The sequence below is a fragment of the Cyphomyrmex costatus genome, unplaced genomic scaffold, assembly GCF_001594065.2.
Source record: "Cyphomyrmex costatus isolate MS0001 unplaced genomic scaffold, Ccosl1.0 scaffold666, whole genome shotgun sequence".
NCBI classification, from domain to species: domain Eukaryota; kingdom Metazoa; phylum Arthropoda; class Insecta; order Hymenoptera; family Formicidae; genus Cyphomyrmex; species Cyphomyrmex costatus.
The window spans coordinates 84527-112095 of NW_017280229.1; the positions used below are offsets into that span (position 1 = coordinate 84527).

The 27569-nt window shown below is 28.0% G+C and overlaps 1 protein-coding gene across 1 annotated transcript; it reads left to right on the forward strand.

Annotated features, from left to right (window-relative positions):
- Positions 1-11303: 11303 nt before the first annotated feature.
- LOC108780063 (uncharacterized) lies at positions 11304-18710 on the forward strand. Its single transcript, XM_018547650.1, has 8 exons — positions 11304-11523; positions 11681-11788; positions 11978-12123; positions 12935-13097; positions 13582-13738; positions 16654-16806; positions 17592-18021; positions 18409-18710. The coding sequence occupies exons 1-8, from the start codon at positions 11304-11306 to the stop codon at positions 18655-18657; spliced, it is 1626 nt and encodes a 541-aa protein (XP_018403152.1). The 3' UTR covers positions 18658-18710.
- The last annotated feature ends 8859 nt before the right edge of the window (positions 18711-27569 follow it).

The window sequence follows — 27569 nt, forward strand, 5'->3', positions numbered from 1 at the left end:
AATGCGTCTACAGCAATATCTGTAGCGTCTCTCGAGTTCGCCAGAAGAATCATCAAGAATTTAAAGTGCTCGAAATATTTACCATCCGATCTCAAATAGAATGCTTCACGTGTTTCAATATCAGTACTACAATCGCGCAAGCATTTCGTGTATCCCATATTCGAAACCTATGATTGATCAACACACGCGATTAAATTTCTGCATTTCACGAGCAATTGCTCTCATTGATAAAATACGTTCCATGTCATTTAGCAAAAATTCTGACAGATACAGCAATTCCAATATCAAAGAACAGGTTGCGCAAGTCGACATTGTTTGTAATTAGTGAGAAAACCAGTTCAACAATCTCTCAAAAGAGACCAGCTTAATAAACTATCGACGAACTACAGTAGGACTTTAATCAATCATTTCCTTAATTGCTTTTCTATCAAAAATAAAACTTTCTAGTCATGATTAACTCAATTCTAATTAGTTGCCGATTCAATATGTTTGGAGTCACCGATAATATATTATCGATTTATTAATTTTTAGTAATTCAGTCAGTCACGCGTACTTGCTATCACATTTCCTAAAGTTAAATACAACTTTATAGGCTTTAACTCTTACTTGTTGTGTATTAAATACGGTTTATTTCGTTTTAATTAGCCGCGTGGACAATTTGTATATTACGCATCGAAATATCACTCACAATTTTGCCGCAAATAAATCTACGAGGATGCACTCAGATTAGTATATCCGCGTTATCGAATTTCACGCGACGCAACGTTTCGATTATAATTCTCGTCGGGTTGCCTTCACAGGTGGTTCGAAGCATGTTCCTTGCTTATGCACAAACCCGTGACTTCCGTTTTAACGCGCATCGACAACTGACTGAAATTTCGACGGTATTGCAGCCACGTGATGCGTTTCCTGTCATCATCGGTCCGTCAGGCTACACGTGCCAGAAGGAACCCGAACCGTGCAAATAGTGCCGGTAAACTGAATGGAACACGGAACTCAACCAGCCACAAACTCTCGAATGCGCCTCCCTTTCGTCGAGAGCATGCGCGCTCTTTCCTTCTTTATAGTATTATTTTACATCATAATTATATACACGTGCGAGTCTACGATAATTAATAAATTAACATCATCTCTTCTTCTAAATATCATAAAATACATAACTAGGTAGAACTTAATTTAATCGTATTTAATAACATTCATATTAATGTTCTAACAATTTTCCTACATAAATTTTCAAATTAAAATAATTGCGTGCCATTTTATTATGAAGCTTATCTTGCACTTTATTATAATACAATTTTAACAGAAATAATTTCAGTCTAAAAATTGATTTTCAATGTAATCTATCTAAAATTTAAAAAGTAATAATTAATTAAATAAATCTATTTAAATTAATTACCTAATAGATTACATTTATTAATTCTAATTTTTAATATAGATTTTTTTAACAAATTTAACGAATTAATTCAACTTCATTCAATTTTTAGACATCAATAAATCAAAACAACTGTTTTAAGTGTTGATATTTTAAATATATTATTTTATTATTTATTTATTGTAATTGTTCATTATAAATTTGTTTAATTTCGTACTTCGTAATCTTCGTATTTTTACACGAGGAAAGAGGACTTAAAAATTAAAAATTTTGTAATTTTTCTTCAAGAGTGACAGAATTTTCACTTTTTAAAGTAAGACTCCATTCTAAAAAATTTAACGAGATAGTCACTATTATTTCTGTTCCTTTTTTCGTGCCGATTTCTCATATTATACCTTTTACGATATAGGTTAATAACGGTTATACTAAAGTATGAAAGAAGCGGCAATAAACACGATTCCGTATTAGGAGACCAAGCGCATTCCATTAAATCTCTCGCTGTCAATCCTCTCTGTGCGCATTGTAGTCGATTTGGGACATTCTCATGCGCCTCGCTTTGAAGCAAAGCGCGATGAAGCGACGGAACACATTAATGAAGGCGATTTATTTTATGCCGAATAAATTGTCGGTACACACATTGCAACTGTTATATTTTTTAATTTCTTTTCAGAAATGATACAGTCAAACAATTGCAATCTACGATACGACAACACATTAATGTTATTAGATTTATATTTATTATATAAAGTATATAAAAGCTAAAACACATTTTCAAAAATAAATTTATATATACAGCTTTTAATTAATAAAAAATGGACTTTACATTACTAAAATTAAAAAATACGACATAAGATAAGAAATCATGAAAAAAATTAAAACATTTTATAATTGATTAAAAGAAATTGTAATAACTCTTTGGAATATTTCCTATGTGCGCAATTTAACAGAAATACTAAATATATATTATAAAATATGAAATAATAATAATAATAATTAATAAAACAATTTTAATTTTTGAAATTCCAATACATTTCTATTATAATAATAGAATTATTATTTTTGCAATAAAAAATTAAATATTATTAAAAGCCAACTATACTTTCTTGTTCATATATTTTGAAACGTTTTAAATTAAAAGCGTCATCAAATTGTAATCTTTATTGCTTTGGTAATTAAGTATCTTCGTCACAAAGTAAGTGTATAAAAATAGATCTTTGATCTTTGTAATATCAATTAATGAAGCTTACACTATTAATGTATATATATATATTATGTATAGGTATACTATATACTATATATCCTTGTTAGGAAACTTTGAGCTAAAAATAACTTTCAGTTGCAATGCGGATCATAATAATTGCACAAATTGGCTCGATACTAACTATGCACAGTAAGTTTATCTGAGTAAATTGATTAAATCAGATATCTTGTTAACAGTTTGTATTTACGTACATCAACGCCACACGAAATGTGCTTGTACAAATAGAAATCTAGCTTTTTTGAATAGACGTACGTATGAATTAATATCGTCAAAACTCATGCAGATAACTAACGACAACATTTCAGTGATGCATACGGATTTAAATCGATCGTTGGAAGAGCATTCTACATTGTTAATGTAGCAGTAACATACTACAATGTTGCTGTTGCAATATTAATGTAAAACGGATGTTTCCTCTCATTCCAGAATTTTTGATACACATATCAACTGATCTATTTTCTCGTGTCTTTAAAAATTTTTAATCGATATCTGTATCAAAAATTCTCGAATGATAGAAATATCCGTTACGCATCAATATTGCAACACCAACATTGTAGCGTGTTACTGCTGCATTAACCTTCTATTGGTAATGTGAAATTTTCATTCTTCGTCCTAGATTTTTGAATTTCAGTGCAGATTTTTATATTCTTTCGGATTGTACAAAAATTTGAAATAATTCTTATACGTACTTGTAAAAGCTTAAACAATGATTTTTTATTGTCATAAAAATTAGATTGCACTTTATTTTATCTTTACAGATTAAAATTTTTTTACTAAAATTCGCAATTAAAAATTCGACTGTAATTTTAAATCCAATATTGTCCAACATTTTTGTGCGTATATAGATTTTATTAATAATCTTGATTTTTTGTTTGTCATTGTAAATAACGAAACTAGAAAATTTATACATATATATAGTCTAAATTTCACACTTAGGAAAGATTTGTATTTATTATAACTGAACATAGCCCCTGTTTAAAAATAAATAAAACTGCTTTCATAAAAGAGATGTCATTTATGTATTAGTAAATATATTCTATATGATGATACATATATAAAAGCATGGCGGTCTTTATTTTTATTATAAGTCAAAATAGATCAACTTTTTTTAAAAAAACAAAAATAAATATAAAATTTAAATTCAATACAAAATTTAAATATATTTCTGATTTTTAACTCTTTCTGTCTGTAAGTTTCTCATATTTATGATGTGTATAAGTTTACAAAATTATTTTCTCTTAAAAAATGCGAGAAACATTTTCACAATTACATACATTTGATTTTATATATCAAAAAAATATCTAAATAGTAGATATTATTATGAACACTTTATACGCAACATTATGCTTAATAATTGCTTGAATATCTGACTCAAAACCTCACTATCCACCACAAGGGGATACTGGGGACGTTCTGAGAACAAACTATTTCAGTCTTTAGGACCCGCAAGGTCCTAAAGACGTTCTGTGAAGGATCTCGGGGCGTTCTTTGAAAATACCGAGGATGTCTTCAGGACTATGAATAATGGTTGTAACCGCGATGAGAAATCTAATCAGCATCGTAGGCATCGTGTATCATCATAAGCTCTCACGTCAACATTAGCAGATTTTATTTATCAATACGTCAATATAGGAAGACGTCGATGACGTTCACGCAGCTAAACCAGGTCACGTAGGTAATCAACGGCGCCAAATTCATACGAGAAATTCCCCCAGTATTTCACCAGCAATTTACAAATTCCCATGAGTCTGCCGCATATATAATACACGTAGGTTTCATCATTCGATAAGCCACTGCGTTTACAAATCGCTCTGTACGATTGTTTCAAGTGTCACAGATGTCTGAAAAATGGCTTTCGCGATAAAGGTTGGCACGATTCGGCAATGTGTTCATAATAAATTAGACTCGTTATTCATGCATTCATTTTCGAATGTTTATTCATTTATGCAATCATTCATCCTGACTAAAAAAAAAATCGAAAAAAATGTTCTTATCCCAGTTGTTAATAATTAATATCAATTCTTCACTAATTTTTTTCATAAAACTGTTATAAATGTACATATAAAATATACATTAAGAATAATTCTACAAAATAGAACAATTAAAGAGCTAAGAGTCAGTTATGTAATAATTTTAGTTTTTTTCTAATTTTCTGTCTTTGTTTATAAATAATCCTTTCTCATTTCTTGTAGTATTTCTTTTAATCACAAAAATTTTATAGAAAAAAATAACTTTGAATAGAGTAATTGTACTCTATTCTGCGAAAAGAACGCTAAATCTATGTAAGTGACACATTAACACATTCTATTTTTTAAAATAATTTTCTTATTCTATCTCAAAATTATATTCTTTTGTTAGATAGATCCTTACAGAAACTAAATACATACTGGTCAATTTAATACTTAAAGACGGTAATTAATTACTTATCTTAAATATTAAAAGCACTAGTCAGTATTACAAATAAATAATTAATTAAATAGTCATTTTAAAACAGTAATAATATTACTGTTTTTCAATAATAAATTAATTTGTATGAAAGAAATGAAACAATAACTAAAACAAACACTATTATTCTCAATAATAAACTGCCAATTTCCAGTTTTACTTGTTACTAAATAGTGGATGAAAACATATGTTTAATCTATATATGCGCTTGTATATTGTTGATGTACCTATAATAATCAGTGAATATTTCTGCTTAATTAAAAACATGGTTATATATGACAACAATTCAATCAAGCTGTCATTAAATTTTGCGATTATTTAACATTTTAATTGCGACAAGCAATAAAGCTCTTCTCAAACAGTCTACAAATAAAACAGAATTGCACTACAATTATGATGCAAGCACTATCCCGATTTATTATTTATCTTGTATTGATTTACACAAAATAATGACGCAAATTAAAAGTGAAAAGCTCTCGTCAATAATCCATTATAAAGTTCCATTAATTTTATTACGTTTATCTACATATAATCTATACATAATAATATATTATCTGGATTATCTCTGAGTAAACGGATGTAAAACATATGTTGTTCTTTCAATATTTTGCATCCGCGGATAACGATGTGCGATTGAAGAGACGATCAACGATTGTGCGTTTATTCACGAAGAATGCAGTATTCTACTTATGCCGATCGTCTAGTCAATCAATCTTAGCATTGCCACTTGAGCGGTTGATGAATAATACGTAGGTGTATAAGGGGGAGAGAGAGACTCAATTTCTCCATATTGGGTCACGCGCATGCAACACTCCGATCTCTCCAGCCAGCCGTGGCGCTTCCACGGCTGAAGATCCGTTGCATGTCATTCTTGCTAAACGGCGCGAAAATTTTTTTATCCGCATGCTAGCCGAGTGCGCCGACGGCTAGAGAAGCAACAACAAAGCTCGCAAAGCGACCCGATTATGCCGAGCAAAGGAAAATGACGACGCGACAATTATAATGAATGACAGCAAACGTAATTCCATGGTTTATCCATTAACCTCGTTTAATATTGGAACGCGTAATCATAAAACGTATTATACGAGAAGTTCAGGGCAGAAATAAATGTGTACGATCTACTTTAAATCTAAAATTTATAAATATAATATTTAAAGTTGCGTGCAAATTTTGAACTGACTTCATTCCTATTCAATAAAAACAGACAATTAATTAATTGTACGCTTAATTGTCTTATGGCACCTTATAATAAGGCTATCAACAGTGAAAGCATTCACTTGCAAAATTACGTTGTTTTTTTGTTGGAAAGTTTATGCCACGAAATCTAGGCCAGTCTTCACGTTTCCGGTCGATTACGGATAAACTTTCGCGAGCATTTGTCAACGTTAACGTTGCGGAGGCACCGCAATGTCGCAGCCGAAATCAGAAGTCTCGGAAAAGAATTACGACATGAAGATACTGACACTGATTTTTATACGTGTGATCATTCAACGATGCGTGTGAGAAGAGCGTTAGTTAAACGAGAATACACAGACCGGAATGGATGACTTCGCGTGTCTGTCTGCCCGTCATAACTCTTGTCCTAGAATCTCAGGGTGATCTAAAACTAGTAACCATATCTTTTATTACTTCCACTAAATATTTTGAAATCAACTTTATTTGTTTTATTTTTAAAGCTAAAACATTTCATATCTTTCTCTTCACTTTTCTTTTTTCGTATCAAAATTTCGTTTTTAATAGCACTAACATGTGTCTATTTTTCGGTAATCTTCGTGATTGTAATGCACTTGTTCCGAATCTATCCTCTTTACGAGCCAACGTCATATTTCAAATGTATCGTGGAACATGTGATGGCATAAAGAAGTTATAAAGTAAATATTGAACGGATCGGAGCCAAAACTAGTAACTATAATTTATCGACATTAGTGATTTCTCGCGATCAAATTAAATTACTTGCAATGACAAACGAAATAAAGAAAGAGAATGAAAGAAAAAAACTAAAAAATTATTATATTAATCTAATATGCAAAAAATGTATTCTACATATAACATTTTTTACTTATTTGTATCTTCTGTTACAAAACTTTATCCCACATTAACTCTGTTTCAAATATCGTCACTTTTGAAAGTGAACCACTTTAACTCCATTAGCGATATCGCAAAATCGCAATAAATTGAGAATACGTCGGCGGCAAGTTCGAAATACGCGTAAGATGAAATAAGATAATTGATATCGTTATAGATAAATAGGACAATATAATGACTCCTCCACGACAAGTCATTTTTAAAGATTACGAAATCAAATAAGTTGTCATCAGAAAATTATTAGAAATAGCAATTATTAATCTTATCATTAAAAATCATTGCACTGACCTAATTTACATTGCCCAAGAGTCTAAATTGTGTCATTCAACTCTGCTGCAGTGATTCTGACGTAATATTGATACCGTTAAAATAAACCCTCCTAAATCCAAATGTAATATGAGAGTAAAGTGGAGTTTGTAGGAAACACGAGAAGGATAAGTAAATTTTCCATCGTTCTCTCTCTCTCTCTCGTCCCTTTTTCTCCCTAAAGCATATCGTATACTTTACGAAGTTCAGCGTGAAACTGTTCGTCGAGGATTCGTCAGAGGATTTATCGAACATCCGACGGACGTGTGGATAGAGATGGATAAAGATTGCAGGCTGTGTCTGCATCGACCTACAACTGGACAGTATGAGGATGTTTGAGATACGAGGAAGTCTCGCGTCTCTAGCTTTTAAAAGTCCGCCACTGTTATTGTTGGTTCAGTGCCAACGTAAGTAATGGTTAGCGCGGACGCAAATATATCCTTCCGCGCTTTTTCTTATTTGCCTTTGAAGTGCAGAGATCGGTTTGTGAACCGTCTGCATGCCTGATTAAAAGAATTATGACTTGATAGCGTAGTGTGTCTATTTCACACGGGTCGCATAGATACGATTTGTCTGTTCAATCATCTAACATCAAAGAGTCGTCTAAATCACTTCCTTGTAAGCAAAACAAAACGTTGATTGAGCATGACGTTTTCTAATTGCCGTTCGGCACTTAGCCAAATTACATCCCATTTATCAATGCGAGTTCTTGTATGAAGCCATCAGATATGTATAATATATAGAGAAGATAATATATCATACATATATATAATATAATATAATATAATATTATACAATATATTACCTTTAATTGACAAATAAATAAGATATTAAAATTCAAAGAGGAAAGAAGATGAGTTTTTTTATTTAATCAAAATATGAAGCATTACTATGAACTTGTTATTTAAAATTAAAAAAAAAAAAATATATTTACAATATCTTCAATCATATTCTGATATCCATAATAATCGCCAATAATCATTATATATTCAATAGTCAATTATTTATTGATTATAAGATAATGTTATCTTTTTGAACTTATATTAAAATTATTTAACTCGTCAGAGATTATTTACATTGTGGAATTACCCGACAAATCACTAAATAAAATGCATTTGTTACACTCTCTTACAATAAAATTATTAATATAATATTATAATATTATATTAAATATAATTTATTGTAATTTTTTGAACGATAATTGACATAAATTTATCTTTTAGTTCATAAGACTTATTTTTTAAAATTTCTGTTATAAATTATCTTGTTGTGTGCTATCATTTTTCCTCTGAAATATTAAAACCATTATAAAAATATGTGTATATGTATGTGTAATGTATAAATAAGAATATGTATACGTATATCAATATGTAAGCTTGATTTGGACCCCATAAGTTCGCTGAACCTAAATATACAATCATCCTTGCAGGAAAATAATTTATCATTATTGTTGTTAGATAGTGGTGCCATCTCGTGCTGTTCAGGATTGATATAATTCACACATAGTCATACAATACATGTAGTCTACTTGATTTCTACCGCCATCTATATTATCAATATTATCATATGGAAAAACCTAAGATAATATTTATCATTTTTTAAAACAAACGAAACTAACAACTGATGTCATTTGTCATCATTTTGACAAAAAATAACACTGCTTCTATCACATTCCAATTTCATATACAATAAATTTAAATAATCTTGCAATCTAAATAATTTCTCTTCAACAATAATGCAATAATTGTTAATAACTAATATTTTTAATTTATATTATAGTACATTTGCAACAAAAGATAAAATTTTATAAATTGTAAAAGAACAAGCATTTCATAACATTATATATCAAAGAAAAGATAAAAGACTCTTTATATAAAAATAAATATAACAACAATGAAAAGAAGGCAATGTAAGAGTCAAATACGAATTAGTATAAAGTCAGTTATAAAACAAAAAATATATACATATAATTGATTAAACTTCTTTAACAAAAAATACCTAACATTCTTTTAAAAATATGCTTGGAAATAATGACAAGTTTCGGCTCTTGAATTAAGCCATCTTCAGACATCGAATGATCGCAAACATCGTAAAACTACTTTATACAAATTCGTATTGACTCTCACATTGTTCCCTTTTCATTGTTGTTATTTTTAACATTTTATATGTAATAGATAAAAAATATAGATAATAGATAATGTTAATATCAATAAATACCTACTATATTAAATTAACCCAATATTTTTAAAATATGTGCATAACAGTTTACACAATCATATAACGATTACGCAAAAAAAGAATATACAAAGAAAAGACAAGTGATATAAGAAGGATTAAATATAGGATTCTTTGCAACCACCTTGTTATATTAAGAAGATTATATGTAAATTAAAAAAGATTCTCAAATCAAACTAATAAAAAATATTATTATATAACATTTTTAAGTAATTAACGCAATTAATAAAGTAAATATAAAAAAATTTAAAAACAAATAAATTTTTTAAATAAATTTTTATTTATTATTTATTTATTTTTTTTATTTTTTTTTAGTTAAAAGGTTTATCGTAATTTATCTATTTATAAATTTATTAACAAAAAAGTATCCTTTCCACAAAAATAAATTAGGTTTTTATAATCCGACCTTGCTTTTTCTTTATTAATATTCAAAAAATCATTAATTTATTATTATAACTTGATTTATCAAACAGTACGATTACATGATACAAAAAATAAAAATGTAAAGTAATGTAAAGGAAAAATCGTAAGAAAGATAAAAAAAGAAAATTTGATAAATTATTGTATTTTAAAATTTGCTCATTTTATAATGTTCTGAAAAAGCAAGTAAGTTAATTAAAAGAAAGGAATTATTTGGGAAACATTTCGTTAGTGCAAAGTTTTATCGACAATTTAATAAATGTAATAATTTAATGAAAAAAAATTATCGATAATTTCTTAATTTCTAACACTAAATATATATAAGAACCGCATAAAAAAAAGAAGCGCATAAGAAAAAGAAGCACAACAAAATTTTGATTTGTATTAAATAATATAGCAATAATACAATAATATAAATGCAGTAAAAAATAAAGATAACAAAGTATTATTTTAAAATATAATAATTTATCAAATTTCCTTTTTTAATTAATTTTGTTATTTTTTATAAAGTTGCTACTAAGAATTGATAACGTTTATAACGTTTTCTCGTTTCCCCAGGGCAACTTCAAATGTTGCATATTGAGAGCTTCTGTTATACAAGGACACGTTCAAAACCTTACAATTTCGCATAATGCATATCGCATCAGTTACCTTATAAAGCTTCCAGAATTCAATATCAGGGTCTGCAATTGAAGCGAATAGTGCAGTAAGATCTGTCACAGGAGACGTTACACCGCGATAAGTTTCAAACAGAATTACATATGGTGGATTACATAATTTATTTCTCATACATGAACTTCAACCTTTCTTTCTCCGAATCCCCATGTGTAAAATAACCGTATTACGAACCTACGAGGAAATAATTATATCGCAAATATTCATTTAAAAGTAAAAAAAATTACTACATTCTAAACGGCGATTGTTTGTTAACTTTAATTATAGTGGCTGTGATTAATTCCATGAAACAAATTTGTAATCACTTTACTTTTACACAACGCTAGTAAGTGGTGCAACGTGTGATAGAAATCTGTATTTATATATTTATTTAATATTATCATTATAACGACCTATACATTCTACTTAATAAACAAATTTTACAGAATAGCGTTCACGTTTCACAAATTTGAATACCTCAAAACAATCGCGTCTGTATTGATCTATTTACTTGGAACACACATGGGAGTTTCACGAACTTGGTACGTAATCCTCGTGGTGATCGCCGCGTGCACCTGCGGTGCACGTACAGAATGTGGCGAAACAGTGCAAATTTCATTTCTAACAAGCGTGCACGATGATCCATCGTGTACAAAGCTATCGCCAAAGGGCGTTACGCTTTATGAGGCCGCCAAGCTTCTCGCAGAGATTCACAACAATAAAACGGACGGATTCGAAATTGGTAAATCAAGTATATAAAGTAGAATGATTCATTTCGATTAAACATTGTGGCATTGAATGTCAAATAATTTCTCGAATATACATAATTAAACGGACAATAATTCCAATACAAAGTAAAATGCAGTAATTAATTTAACTGTGAAATAATATTTGTACAGAAATTACCATTGTGGATACATGCGGAAGTATAACAGGTGCTTTGAAAGCGGTGATGAAGGCTTTGGTATGGGCAGATGTCAACTGTTTGCATCCACCTTATCATTTAGGTAGGAGCAATGACTTAACGCTTTATGCGAATATTCGACTACTAACTTTTCGAAAAACAATACATCGATTGACAAAATTGTTCTTTCATAGACTAGATAAAGCCAATGAATATATACCTTTACAAATATAGAATTTATAATTCCTAAGTACTTTTAGGTAATTGATTTATGTATCTCATAATTATATAGGAATTATCGGACCGGATACCATGACCAACATCGAAGTAGTACACAAAGTGACTTCGATATTGAAAGTGCCGCACATTATCAAGAAACCATCAATTTCTCCTTATTTGCACTTTTTAACGGATGAGTCGAACTCCTATTTAGTAGAGGTGTTTGTTATTAATTAATTACTGAATAAACTTGTGAATAAATACATTCTCAAGTTTATTGAGAACTCCTTGAAGTTTTATTCTATAAACAGTATAAACCAAAGTTGGGGATCGTTAGTTCGATTAAAGTAACTGCTAACTGTAGTGCTGAGCTCATCGTAATATTTGCATAATGCAGTTTATTATCCTTACGCAAGTGTTTGAAAGTGTTAGAACAATACTGAAATACACTTGACGGTATTTTTCTCAATGTAATAGCAAAAGTTGTTTATATAACATATAAAATGTTTAAGTTTATCCAAAGTTTTTATATTATATTCTTTATATCATAAGTTATGTTATTAAGTATAAAATATTATTTAGCGTATATAAAATCATGATATATACAACAATTGAATCATGTTAGCTCGGTTGGATATTAATAGCATATGTAAATTACAGAAAACAATCTCGGCATTTAAATATCTAGTGTTTTCCTTACCAACGCAGAATGCAAGCGCATGTTCCTATTTTAGATGCATACGCAAGTGAATAACTGCGCGCGCATATTTATTTATACTATTGTATTTAAAATATTTAAATACTTATATTTTTATATAATCCGTAGTTTTTTGTTAATATTATTTTGTTAATAATATTTTTATAATAATATTACTTTTATCATTATTGTATAATATTGTCCTTAGATATATGCTAGCCATAATGATAATAGACTTTGAAATTTATCTAAATTCCACGCGCTATTTTATATTAACAAATGGTTAATTAAGATACGTTATACATTATTATTACTATAATATTTCTTTTGTAGGCAATCTTGAAAATAACAGAAATTTTAAAGTGGAAATCCTTCACATTAGTTACTAAAGTTGATGATAAAAATGACGATCACGTACAAAATATTACGAAGAAGCTAACGGTAAATGCCATAGCGAACAATTTGTGTGTTATAGTCCACGATAATAATAAAAAAGGTATGAAATTATAATTTTATTTTCTTTATATAAAAAGTTTCATTTTTAGCACAATATTTTTTAAATAACGTAAATTAAAAAAGTTTTAATAATGAAATATCAACTTTGTAATAAATTTTAAATTTTTTAAAATGTTACGGAATTAAAATATATTTATACATGTCTATGTATGACAGAATATTGACTTAATATTTTTGATATTTCGTATAATAATTATTATTAAACTTCAACAAGTATGTATGATAAATTACAGTAAATTTAGCACACCATATAGTCTGTATAGAATTTTCTTTTAATCATTAACTAACGTAAAAAAACTTTTAATGTTAACTATATGTACATCAGCAAGCAAACTTTAAATCAAAGTTTTATTATAGTAAAATCCATTTAAATCCATTAATTTCTTTTAACATAAAAATGTAAAATAATTTAAATACAATTTTCGAATTAATATATCTATATTTTATTAATTTTGGTGATGTAGATTATACGTCACATATTGTACATATTGGAAAACCCAAAGAGAAGTTTTTTAACGAACTTAAAAATGCAACCATACTAATTGTCAGCGAGGGAAATTTAAAAGATTACTTGAATCAAATAAATTCTACTAATACTATATTGCTCTTAGAAGATTCTAGGTAACTATATAAACATTCTTTTACAAAACTTATTTACAAATTTCGTAAGACTTTTTTGCACTTAATTTTAAATAAAAAATATATCTTTTTTCGATAGAAACTTCTTGTCATAACTTTCTTGTTAAAATGATTTTTAATTAAATATATTAGTTTATTTTATGTGCATTTTAATATTTTTAACAGTTTTATTGTAATTATATATTTAAAGAAATAATTAAATGCGTTAAAATAAACATACATTTTTTCATAATGAGTAAAAAAAGAATAACTTTTTTAATTTATTTAAACTCTAAATTAAATTGCACAATATTATATTGTATAATATATAATTTCGTATTTTTTATATATATATCTTTTATAACTTTTATTATAAACTGCTCAAAATGGACATAAATTACGTACTGGCAATGCATTTCTCAGAGTTACCGTTTTAATATTAATCATAAATCATTTGATGAAGTTACGTACACTATGCTACTTGTTAGCGATGCATTATTAGAGCGAGGCAAAACGAGAAAACATCTCGACCGAGATTTATTCTTGATAGAAATTAATGAGTCATAAAGTTTTCTCGTCTCAATGGACCAATATTTCAGCTCGCTTCTTAAGATTCTCGAATTTTATTTTCGTTCAAAATTATATATGGATTTTTCGTTTTATTTATTTATAAATATTTAAAATATTCATTTATATAATAAAACAGTACATTAATATTAAAATTGGCATAAGTTTTTCTGATTTTTTTCGAGACAGAACGAGACGAGACAAGAAAAAACAAATGACGCATAATGATCGGAAATTATTTTAAACGAGACAAGAAGTTCTCAGACGATATTCCGAGATTCTCGTATCGAAATGCGTCACTAAATTGCTAATGAATTATTGATCGCGATTACGCATAGAAACGGAGTAATCGAATGTAAAAGGTTAGCCTTCGTAAATTACAACGGATTTTAACGCGACTAAAGCACCTCGTTACATGTAATTAATGAAATTGAATTTTTGTGTCATTGACATTGTTAAATTCGTTGGCATTGTAATGTTTCACTGTTAACAGACGCGCTGGGGAATTTACTCATTGAAAATGCACATACGTTTCTCATTATTATTACCGGTTTCACTTTAATCATTAGTAATATCTAACTACATTTACGTGATAAAATAATTTTACATCAATCACATATGCTGTGCCAATTACGCGACTAAACTGCCACGTATAAATACACGCCTGAAATCACGATTTCTACTTCCGTCGAATGTATTGGACTCAATCGAGGTTAAGGATCCTAGATAAATCACGGTGAATTGCTGGTACCCTTGCTTTTTTCCCCAGTACTTTAACGTTTCACTCTCTGGAACAGCAGCCGCGTCGAGGCCATCCTTAAATCAACGCAGAAAAATCCCTCTGTAAACTGCATATGTTCTATTTTACAAAGAAAGAATATTGTAAATACGAAGGTGCAAGTCTAGCTTTGTAACTAAACTTGTTTTCATTCAAACAAAGTTCATTTATAGTTATTTAAATTAATTTTATCATTCTACGTCTACTTGCAGCAATGTTTTTATTGTTAAGTGCACCTTTGGAATTTTTCATAGAAACATCGGAATGTCGATTAAAATATTTTTCAATTCAACAGGCATTTATCGTTTTGAAGCAATAGCACGATCTTTTGTTTCTTTTATGTAAATTTTTCAATATTTTCCTTTATCATTCTTTTTCCATTTCTTTCTAAATGTGAAAATTCAAAAAATTAAATTTTTATAGAAAACTCGTATTTCTGAAATTTCTAAATTAAAGAAAGAAAAAATATATTTACAAATTTATTCGTAGCCCTACCGTAAATTTGGTATAAGAATCGTATATGAAGGGTTCAAATTCGTATATGAAAGACATACGAATCATATCTGATCGTATGCGATAACATGTTAATTGCATGATCGTATACGATTTGTATACGATTCGTACACGATTCGTACACGATTCGTATACGACTCGTGTAAGATTCGCATATACTTCATAAACGATCGGATATGAATCGTATGTCTTTCATATCCTGTTCACATACGATCTTATCCCATTTACGTATACCATGACATACCTATGATTTTGTCTTATGCGACTTTCACGGTAGGGAGACCACGTGTGTATTCGTGCAGTACACATTTGTGTACTACGCATAAAAGAAGCACACAGAAAAACATTTACATTAGTATATGATATACCTAATAGCTCAGTTTTTCTTTATTGTTTTTGCTTTATTTTTATAATAAGTTAATGCATTTATGTATATGTATATTATTGCATTCGCAATTAATTCTCTTACATAACGTGTATGTGTATGTGTGTGATGACGTTTAATATTAAAGATTAAATAAAACAAGTTATCTTATAGGTCTATTCTATAACGTAACAGTACCACACACACAATTATTATAACAACTAGCTTGGACTCAATGTGTAAACGTTGTACTTAAATTAAAACCAGTTAAAAAATATAACGGCATATGAAATATAACTTGTGTTTGGAACGACTAGACGTGTATATACTATATACATGTGTGTGTGCGCGCGCGCGTGTGTACATTACACGTATATATTTAAAGCAACTGCAGACGGATGTTATAATTTTAGAAATATTAAGCCCGATCTACAATTGCGTAAACGTAGTTGTAGTTGTAAGAATTGACCAATTACAGATGAATACGAAAAGAATATCCAACTGTGATTGGAGGATTCTTACAACTATGATCACTTACAATTATGTTTACGCAATTGTAGATCAGGCTTTATTTATCTAAAGTAGTCTGAGAAAATTAAATTTATCTCAACAACATTTCTATCTTACGAAAATAGCCTTTTTAATTTTCAAATATATAACAGAGATATTTCATTAAAAATTAATTCTTTTTTATAGGAATGTAATTAACGGTCTTGAGTGGAGAACGGAGAATTCGCAATGGTGGGCACCTGATAACGGTTTGGGAAAGTATGATGCCGAGGAATTGAAACGAGTCAGATGGTTAGAAAATGCTATAAAAATTTACGTGAAAGCTTTAAATGCATTATGGTGAGCATTGCAAAATTTCTGTTACTAGCCTTTTTCTGCGCGCGCTACGCGCGCGATTCAGAATTATTGGAGATACACAAACAAATCTGGAAAAGACCAAACTGGTTTGTTAATCCCCCTAAAATTACAACGTAGCTTCTTTCTTTACTTAATTTTTTAAAAAATTTAAGCATTTATACATCCTTAAAATTTTTTTCCGGATTTGTCTAATTTATGAGATTATTATTTGTTTTTTCCTTTTTTTCCGTTAGTTTTAATTAACTGTCTTCATTTTAAATTATTAATTTTCGTATTCTTTTTATTTTTTAATTTTTCCCTGCTTCTTGAAATAGTCATGAAGATGATGATTTTCGTCTTCTTTTAATCTTATTCAATTGTTCTTCGTTTTTTTTTTATATATTTCATTCGTATTTTTTCGAAAAAATCATTAATTTAGTAAAATGAATTCTCAAGCAATCGATACGAACTCGAAAAATAATCACTTGGGGGATGTTACAATCTTTTTTTGTGCATAACTTTTTTTTGGAGGGTGGACAAAGAAAATAACGGGCGGACAAACGTGGACAAACAGTGGACAAACGAATGTAATAATGATATTACCAATATTCGCATTTACAGATTCCAACTTTACAGAGTTGCTTTGTGAAGTTGGCACCTCTAAATGCGAATATTGGTAATATCATTATTACATTGCTGCACTTAATAAATTTTTAACATTTTCACAAATGCAATTTATTACTGTTATGACTCATTGCGTAAACTTAAATCCAAATTACACTTTACAGCAAAAACAAAAAATGCAACAATGAAATAAATCCTTTAGATTGGAATCATATGGTATCGAACATGTTAATGATACACAACAAGGAATTGGAAGAGACATCGAAGTTTCTTAATCTGTCTATGAAAAAGAAAACAAGTAATCTAGAGCGTCTGGGTGACATAGTTTTTCATCAAAATAAAACAAAAATTTATTGGGATAAAAACAAAATAAACGGTAAAGAAAAGGACATTATGCAGAAAAGCGGGAAAAATCACGGAGCGTCAAGAAGCAACGACAACATGTCGTATATGTTTAGAGAACTTATAAAAGAAGAAAATGAATCGATATCGGGATGCGTCACAGGCGTCAAAGAGATTAAGATGCAGGAAAAAAATAATAACGCGACACAAGTGTTAGTTTCGGGAATGAACCATAACGAGTGGTGGACAATGGTATAACATCTTTTGATATTATTTTATGTAAATAAAAAAACCATTTCTTCATACATTATATGATACATATACCATGTACTCGTATATCAGAATTATAAATTACAAATTAATCGAAATTATTGTTTTCGTAACAGATCATTTATTCAAAAAATAGTCTTAAAAATGTAAAAAAATTTTCACTATTATAAATAAAATAAAAAATTATATTTTTCACAGAATATATATCTAATAATAATTAATATTTATCTTCACACATTATATGTATATAAAAAAAGTTATTCCCATTAAGAAATAAGAAATTTTTTAGAATTTTAAACTTTTACGAAAAGTCAGAATTTCAAAAATATAAATGTAAGTTTATATTCATGTTTCACGTTACGTACACAGGTATGCACGGTAAGCGGCGTAGGAATCGCGATGTTTCTGGTGGGAATTTTCGCTGTTTATGTTATCTATACAAACATACGAGGACCAAAATGTGCTAAGAATAAAAATCATTTGGGTAGAGATACCAGCTTAAGAAGAATGAGCAACGATAAAGAATTACCGACGACCATAACCACCCATAACCAGCGAATGTTGCGTACTTCACAAAGAAGAGATAGCAACAGCACTATATCTGAGAAAAGCATTTAACGCGATGCGAGTTGCATTTATAATGAATAAAGTGAGCACTTCTATAGTGGAAGAGAAAAAAAATTACTTTAAAATAATAAAACTATCTTCTAAAACTATTTGTTATCTTATTTTACCATGAACATGTTTTTTAGTCACTATCATGACATTCATGACGTATATTGATAATTCAGTTGATCATAATAAAATATTCTTTATAATATATATAAATTTTAATTAAGTATTTAAATTTGTTGTAATTTATTTATTGTACCCGGTGCAGTGCACACGAGTTCCTCGTAATTATTCTATGTAACAATAAATATTATTATATAATATGTTTGGAAGCGTATCTATATTTCATTTTGATAATGTAATTGTACTAACAAATCAAACGATCTATCCATTAATACATGCTAGCATTATTTTTTAAAGATTTATTTTCTAAAAATTTATAAATTTTAAAAAATGGCGTTTTCAGTTTATGTTTATGTAATAACAAATCTAATTTGAATGGCTCTTCCGATTTAAAAAGCCCTTCCGAATGGCATATCGGTTATTCGAAAAAGAGAAGAATGATCTTCAAAAGGTAGGAAGCAAATTCAGTGTATTTTTTTTCTACGTTAGATTCTGTGAAATCAATCCTCAAAAATATGTTAAACGATCCATGGAACATCAGAAATTCTATTACAAAAGAAAACAAATCCTTCGATTTCCAAACTATTATATTATTGGTACTTCTCGATGATAATGACAGCGTATCATATTGACAGTGACAATGATATGTACTACCGTTTTCTTTTTCAAGCATTTATCGAATATTAAATAATTTAATGAACTTCATATATCGAGTTTTTATTTCATTGATTTATCGATTACGCGTAATTTATAAAAATAATTTAAAGATAATGTAACATATATTGCGAAGCTAACTGACTCTTATACATCCTTTGTTTATCGTGTTTTTATATTGAAGCTACATAGATATTATTATAAGAAAATAAATATTCCACATATACAAGTATTTTATGGAAAAATTCGAAAATAAAATCGCAAATCGTTATCATTTTAATTCAAAGCAATTAAAATAAATTAGAAACAATATCACAACAAATAATTCATGATTGCATTTGCAATTTTTAATGTTACTTTTAATACTTTTAGATTATACCTATAGTTTTATTATGTATACATACATATCTCCACAGCGTTTATCTAGACATATATATATATGATAATACACTATGGTATATAGTGCACCAGACGCACTAAACGCGCCAACAAATGCATCACATGTTTTAAGCGCCATGTTTTTATGAATGCATCTTGTAATCATAATAAATTGATAAATAATATGATGCTTCAGGATGAATTATTCTACATAATCTGATCTGTCTATTTCAAAGCAACGAATCTGTGTAATCACATTTACTTGTTATATTCTTATGATTAATCAATTTTTGTATGCATATTTGATATTTTCACAGATCTATTACCTCAACAAAAAATCAATATATTACTCACCGACCTGATGCGCAACAGCGAATTTATCAGTCATGTTGATTCTGTAATATATAAAATTTAAAATAAAAAAACGCTCAAAATAATGAATATTTATAATACGTATAAAATAATTCTTGCACACGAGCTTTTTATTTATTTAGATGTTCATAAAAATAATTTGTTTTCTAAAAAAGATCTTTTATAAATATCTTAACAACATAAAGATTTTTTACAAACTTTTATAAAAGTTAATATTATTTTTTTATTATTTTAAAATTCTTGTGATTTTAACATTTTTAAAACAATGTAAATAAATAGGAAATAATGAATAATTTTACACAAATGAATAAAAAGAGTCATATTGGATCTTAATGCTTCACAATATTTTTGTGTAAATTTTTAGTTCAAAAACAAACAAAAAATATATTTATTTCAGTCGAAAATCAAATCTGAATCTGCCAAATTCCGTGCGAGCATTTTACCAATTTGACTGGTAACTCGATTGGGATAATATTTTTTGCGATAATTTTTTTACAATTAAAGATTCTTATTAGTAATAATATTAAATTACTTATTAATTTAATTTATAATATTTTTTTTTTATCAGTTTTAGTTTAAAGATTTTGCATTTTAAGACCAACAAATAATCGGAGTGCAGTTTGCTTAAACTGGAAAATGTAAAAATTCATACAAAAATATTATTAGATTATATCCTAAGACTTGTCCAAATATCACCTAATATAACTCTCTCGTTACTTATTTATGTTGAATAAATTCTCCATTTTCACTTAATATATTCATAAATTATAAAAAATAACTCACCACAAGGTTTATCCGCCGATGCCTGATGTCTCTCCTAGACCTCCTCCTCATCTTAAGTTGTGCGGATTGTTAATTTCATCCTTTAGACACGCCATTCGAGAACATTCGGGTAAATACGATTGCACGATACTTTATATGTCACTTATAAAGTTCACACGCGAATTAACGTGTAATTTTATCCATAAAAAAATTTCAAGCGATAACCGCATTATACCAAAGCATTTAGTGCCGAATAGCCCAATTTAGTCGATTAAAGATCTAATTCCTAGTAATACATAGGTAGTATCCAACACAGAGAAAAATCTTTTCTGTGAAAAAGTTGAGAGCTAGATCCATAATAAAGATTATTTCCATTCTTCATATCGCATCGAGTTGATCACTACAACTAGTGATCAACTAGTGCACTAATAGCAAGATCAATGATTAAACCGGATCATGATTATCGCCTAGGGCAGTAATCTAGCTTAAAACAACTATCACGCCTGAGAATATAGAAAAAAGTGGTAATATGCTAATTCACGCGGCACTTTGCACGACACTCCCGAACGTATGATGTAGTAAATTGGCTGCGGTTCATTCGTTCATTTAAATAGGCGACGATAGGAATATTAACTTCTCCGTTGTTAGAGATGAGCTCCTCAAGATACTGAGTCCCTCCTTTAAACTCGTACCTGCAAATAAATAAATAGCGCAATTTTTTAAATATATTTGATTAAACAAATATTCACGGTTTCGCTATATGTGCAAATTATTTGTTAATCATAATTCAATTAATTAATAATTGCTTATTTGTAAAAAATGAACCGTGTTTTGAAATGCTATGGCGAAACAGTTATATTATTTATACTAATTCGACTCTATTATGAGCTGTAACTTTGTATACAATAACACGCGGCATACTAATCAGTACTATAAAGAAACATTGAAATAAATTTGGTAGAAAAATTTATTTAAAAAGATGGATCTACAAAAAATACTATTTGCCTTTTTATATTTATTATACAAAATACTTATTTCAAATAATATTTTTATTGATCCTTTAAATAAATATTTCTGTCGATTCTTTCATTTCTTCACCGCATTAAAAATATTTATTTACTATGTTCGATTTTAATTATTTTTCCTAACACAGATAGGAATTCACACACAGATAGATATTCAAGGCCAAGAGCGTACACCGACTAGATTGTTATCGTTTTGAAATATCTATTTCGCATATATTTTTATTAAGTTAATGTATGAATACTTTTCCTGTCTCAAATTAATTATTAATAAACAGTCATCAAAACCTTTCATTATCTTCATTACTAATGACTCAATCTTACAATTTATTACTCTACTTTGCAATACTCAAAATGACAGATGATTAAATTCATATCGGTAAGACATTCAAACTACGATGCAAGATCAAATTGAAGCATTATGTAAGAAATTATTACCGATTAAATATAATAAAAAAATATTTATACCGTTTATTATTATCCTAATTTTTATTTCATATAGTGAATCTCGTAATGTATTAGCTTCTGTAAATAATCGTTAATGCAATACACTTAATATTCGTTAATCGCAAAAATTATTTGTAAGAATTATTTGATAATCATTAAATGTAACGTCCATAGACATTACATAGAGAATAATGATCTATAGAGATAATGATAGTGATATTATTCAATGCTTTTCGCTATCTCCTATTCGAAAGATGTGCAAAAACATGGAGTGACTCGTCTTACTAGTGCTTCTTTAAATTTTACCATAGGAATGCAATAACCCAGTGCGGCAACGACAACCTTGTTTACTCAACAAGTAGATGTCCAAAACACGCGTCGCACGTCGATTAAATCATATTGACATTATACAGGATTTAATACATTAATAATGCAGTTGAATAATGTGGAGATAATCTTGTTACCTAATAATATTGAATTTTAAATTCATTTTCCCGGTTATGTAAACTGCGTAGCAAGTACTATCGGACTTGAACTTGAAGTTAAAATAATAATATCACAAATTAAACTAATCGTCAATTTCATAATATTGTTAATAAGCATATTATATCACTGTAAAAAAAACTTATTTTTTTGTAATATATTCTTTGCAGTGTTATTAGCATCATATTGAATGCCAACTTAATAGTGATGCTAATAAGCATCTTAAAAATATTGTAAAAACTTATATATATGCGTAATTTTTAAAATAAGTCCTTTGAAATGTTTTAAGATGCTAATTAGTATCATTATTAAATTGCGATCAACTTATAATAATTTATGATATATTGTTATTTCAACTTTAGTTTATAATTATATTTTAAATCTAATAATATAATTAGCGCAGTCGTTATAACTAAAAAATTTAAAAATTACATAGAAATATTATTAGACACCAAGTCTTGATAGTGTTTGGCACTTCTTACTTATTTGTGTTCTTGTAGTCTATTAATAGAAGAAAGAAGGTAGTATGGAATAGATGGGGAGGAGTGTTGTAAAATATCACGATAACTTGTACAATTAAAAATTAATATTATTTGAACTAAAATCGATAAAAAATAAATTTATAAACACATAAATTTAGGGTAAGACTGCCTGAGAGAGTGCATTTAGTTTAACGACGCAATTATTAGATCGCAGCAAACGTAATTCACACAAAACGTGCAGTCTTTTTGGTTAGCCAATCTGTGCGTAACAGACAGTTGTGATCGTTGCAGCAATAAAGGAGGTACGTTATTATTGTCAAGAATAAATTAATCGATTTTTACATTAAATTGCTACTTTTTAAATCTGTATAATTTATATTGTGTGCATAATGTCTGTGTTTCATATTAAGTGATACATTTACTTTAACAAGTAAATGTTAAAAGTAAAACGTGACACGGATGGTTACTAAAAGTACACGCTTAAAAACTTGATTCAACTTGTAAAAAGATGGTAATGCTGTAGATGATGATAACGTTGATATAGGTTGTATATTTTGTAATGTATTTAAATTCTAAATTCTTTTGGTGAAAATTGGATCTAGTGCCAAAGCTGTTGGCTCTAAGCCCATCTCTATTGCGTTAGGATCAATCGTTGGTCATAAAGTTAGGTAAACTCTGCATGTAAAAAATACTTCAAATATTTATAAAGATTTATTCTATAAGATTTAGTTAATACAAAATAAGTCCTTTTTTACTATTATTCTTGATTTTTACTAATTTTCTTAATATTTTTATTAATGTTCCTTTTTTTGCCTTAATCAGTATTGTTTTCACAGTAAGTAATATTTTTTTAATAGTGCGTACTTTTGAGAAATTACTTGATTAAAAATAAATGTTAGTATTAAATTGATACTTAATAAACTTTTAGTCCAAATTTTAAGGAACTTTAAAAATAAAAAACACAGCATTTTACCGATCGAGAAATGTGCGTATTCTTGGACGGTCATACTCTAATTAACAGACTTACAAATTTTATGCAAACAAATTGGCAAGCTCTTCAAGTGCTACAATTAGAAGCTATTGTATCGTTTTATTGTCTAATTAATATGTAACATTTATGCGCGCGCGCACGCATACACACGTAAAATATGCTATTAAAGTACAACACCCTCCATGTATAAAATTTCCAGCACGTGATAGCGCACGCCATACAATAGACAGTAAGATTACCGCGGATGTAACAAATTAAGATGGTAAAATGCCTGGGGGTTATGCCTGCGAATAGATGGACAGATACGGACTATTGTTCTCGCCACTTGAAGCAATCAAACAGCCAATCAAGGTTGCGTAACATGTAAAATATCTAATACATATTGTTGTAACCATTAACAGAAATAGCTCCCCTAGACCGAACGCGCGAATCATCATATGAAAAATGTAGACTTTCTTCAATCAGAGAAACAGAGATAGAGAGCAAAGTTAATCATAAAGGCTTGTAAGTATGCGACTTGTTAGTACACATGCAATCTAATGCTATATGAATATCTTATACATAGACCGAATATTTTGCTTGTTCAATATTTAATATATAATAATGACAAAATGTTCATTACTTCTATATGTAAATGCAAAGTAATATAAATTTAAAATAACACAACAACACAATATAAATATTAATACTATTTAAAATTTAAATCAATTAAATTTTAACATATATTTAAGTATCTAATGTTATAAATATATAAATAATAATAAAGTTTTGTTTGTAGTAGTGCACTCTTCTAATTCTAGAGCAATCAAATAATTAGGTTTGATCAATTGACCTTTATCCATTGTCAACAATATGCACAGCTGTAGCGATTAAAACAATATCTTCTTGTTGCACGAGATATAATAAGACACTAAAGAAATATTTCTCTTTGATAATTTTCAATTACTGCCTTAATGAAAGTACACAACTGTTTGGTCGATGCACCCATACATGTTGTTAGTGTAATAGTTAAGCAATGAATAGCGCGAGATGACTTGATGTAGTATTTAATAGCAACAGATTGACTCCGAGCGATAACACAACTAAAAGTACCTCAGAAAAGTTATTTATAAAAACAGTATGTGAAGTGTAAAACAGTATATCAAGATAAGATCACGAGGCTAACTTTCTGTAGATATTGCTAATAAAATGTTAGTGTTCACGCGATTTCCTTAGTTTTAGAACAATTTTAATACATGTAAATGATTTATCAAGTGTTTTAATTAAAATTGATATTTTCCATATGATTTATAAATCTTGCGAGAACCAGTTATATACATACATAAAACATACATTTTGAAAATAAAATAATAATTTTCTAATTCAAATACATACATTGCATATTTATTTAAAATTAGTCGAATACAATTTTATAATTTAACATTTTTTAAAATTTCCAAATTTATAAAACCTTTTGTTTAAATCAATAAAATAAAAACTACATAAATTAAATTATTATTATGTAACATTAACTTTCATATGCATTTTTGGGACTAATTTTTAGACTAATTTAGTAATATCAAGATTGAATAACTCACGGATAAGATAATGTCACGGTAATTCACACAAGCATTCACAGTAATATACTATTTTCGTTTCATTGTATGAATCGTACATAACTAATGTATAGTGCAAGCATACATGTATTTCTTTCAGACGTTCTCATCATTCATAAATGTATATAATGGTTTCTAAGAACCAGTACATGTAACATTGGGAAAGACTAACTGAAAAGTGTTTGACGGCTATTGCATTAAGATCTTCTTACTTTGAAAGTGTAACGCAGTTTGCAAATATTGTGCAATAAAAAATTATAATATAAGAAAATTTTTAGTTTTGTATTTTGTAATATATATATATATGTATATATACATATCTAACATATTTTGATAAAAATATATTATATATAATATTTGTTAAAAACTAAAATATTGTATTTATAACTCTTGAAAAAATTTAAATGAAAATCTTACACATATACATATATGTATGATATAAACAAATTATAATGATAGTAATATTCTAAAAACACTAGACGTATACAAATTACACTAATAGAAATATCAAATTAAAATAATAATTATAGGCAAGACAAATTTTACGTACTATTATTGCAAACCCATCGCATTAAAAAATTGAGGACGAGGTTTTATGAAATATGAAAGTAAGCGTATATAAACCTTGAGTTCTATTACTTTCCTCTCAGATGCAATAAATTTTTTAAATGCAAATAATGATTCTATCATAAAAATTATTAATTATTAACACATTGTAAAATTCACGAGTTTACTTTGATACGTCTCTTGAAAAAAAATAAGCTATTTTGTTTTCAAAACTTTTATATAAGCAGTAAAGAGGAAAAAAAAAATAAAAAGTTTTAATATATTACAACATAAACATCTTGAGATAAAATAACAAAAAAACATTAAAACATGCAGATTTATATAAATTTGTAAATTAAGATTTAATTCTTTAATGAATACATATATACGTAATTATCGTTGAATATGGTATACCTATAAATAAAATAGTGTTGACTTAAAATAATATTTACTAAATAAGTTAAAAATAAAATAATTGTAGACGCATAAAGAAACAAGAATACAAAGTTACCAAGCTTTCGTTCTTAACCACAGCCAATTCTGATTTAAATTTTAAATACACGCTATTAAACTGGTTGCTGTTGCGTATTTCTTTGATTAATGTTTTTGATATACGAAATTCTAGTTTAATATTTATTTTTCCCTTACTTCGTTATATTATACATTTTGATCATACATTGCTTATTTGCCTCCTCATTTTCCATACTTATGTATATTTATAATTATTATATATACACAATATATTTATTATTCATTTTAATAATGTATTTTATATAATTATAAGTAATTATTGAGTAGAACAAATAAAAATAAATTCATTCTCACAATATATCGATCAATATTCATAGTAGAGAAAAGCTGTATTTATCATCTTAAGAGATATTATTTAAAATGGTCTTAAAATAAAAATTATGAACAGTAAAGATTTATTTATGCAAATGACGTAAAGAATTTTTAAATACAATAAAAAATATCATCTAAATTTTAAAATCTCTATATTATAAAGTTGCACATATATTGTTATTGATATAAGAAATAATATTAAGTTTCATTTTCTCCGGCA

Excerpts from the sequence above, each read along its gene's own strand:
- LOC108780063 (XM_018547650.1), top strand. The coding sequence starts at position 11,304 with ATGGGAGTTTCACGAACTTGGTACGTAATCCTCGTGGTGATCGCCGCG. Across the intron at positions 11,789-11,977 it reads GCATCCACCTTATCATTTAG|GAATTATCGGACCGGATACC; the intron begins GTAGGAGCAATG and ends ATAATTATATAG. Across the intron at positions 12,124-12,934 it reads CGAACTCCTATTTAGTAGAG|GCAATCTTGAAAATAACAGA; the intron begins GTGTTTGTTATT and ends TTTCTTTTGTAG.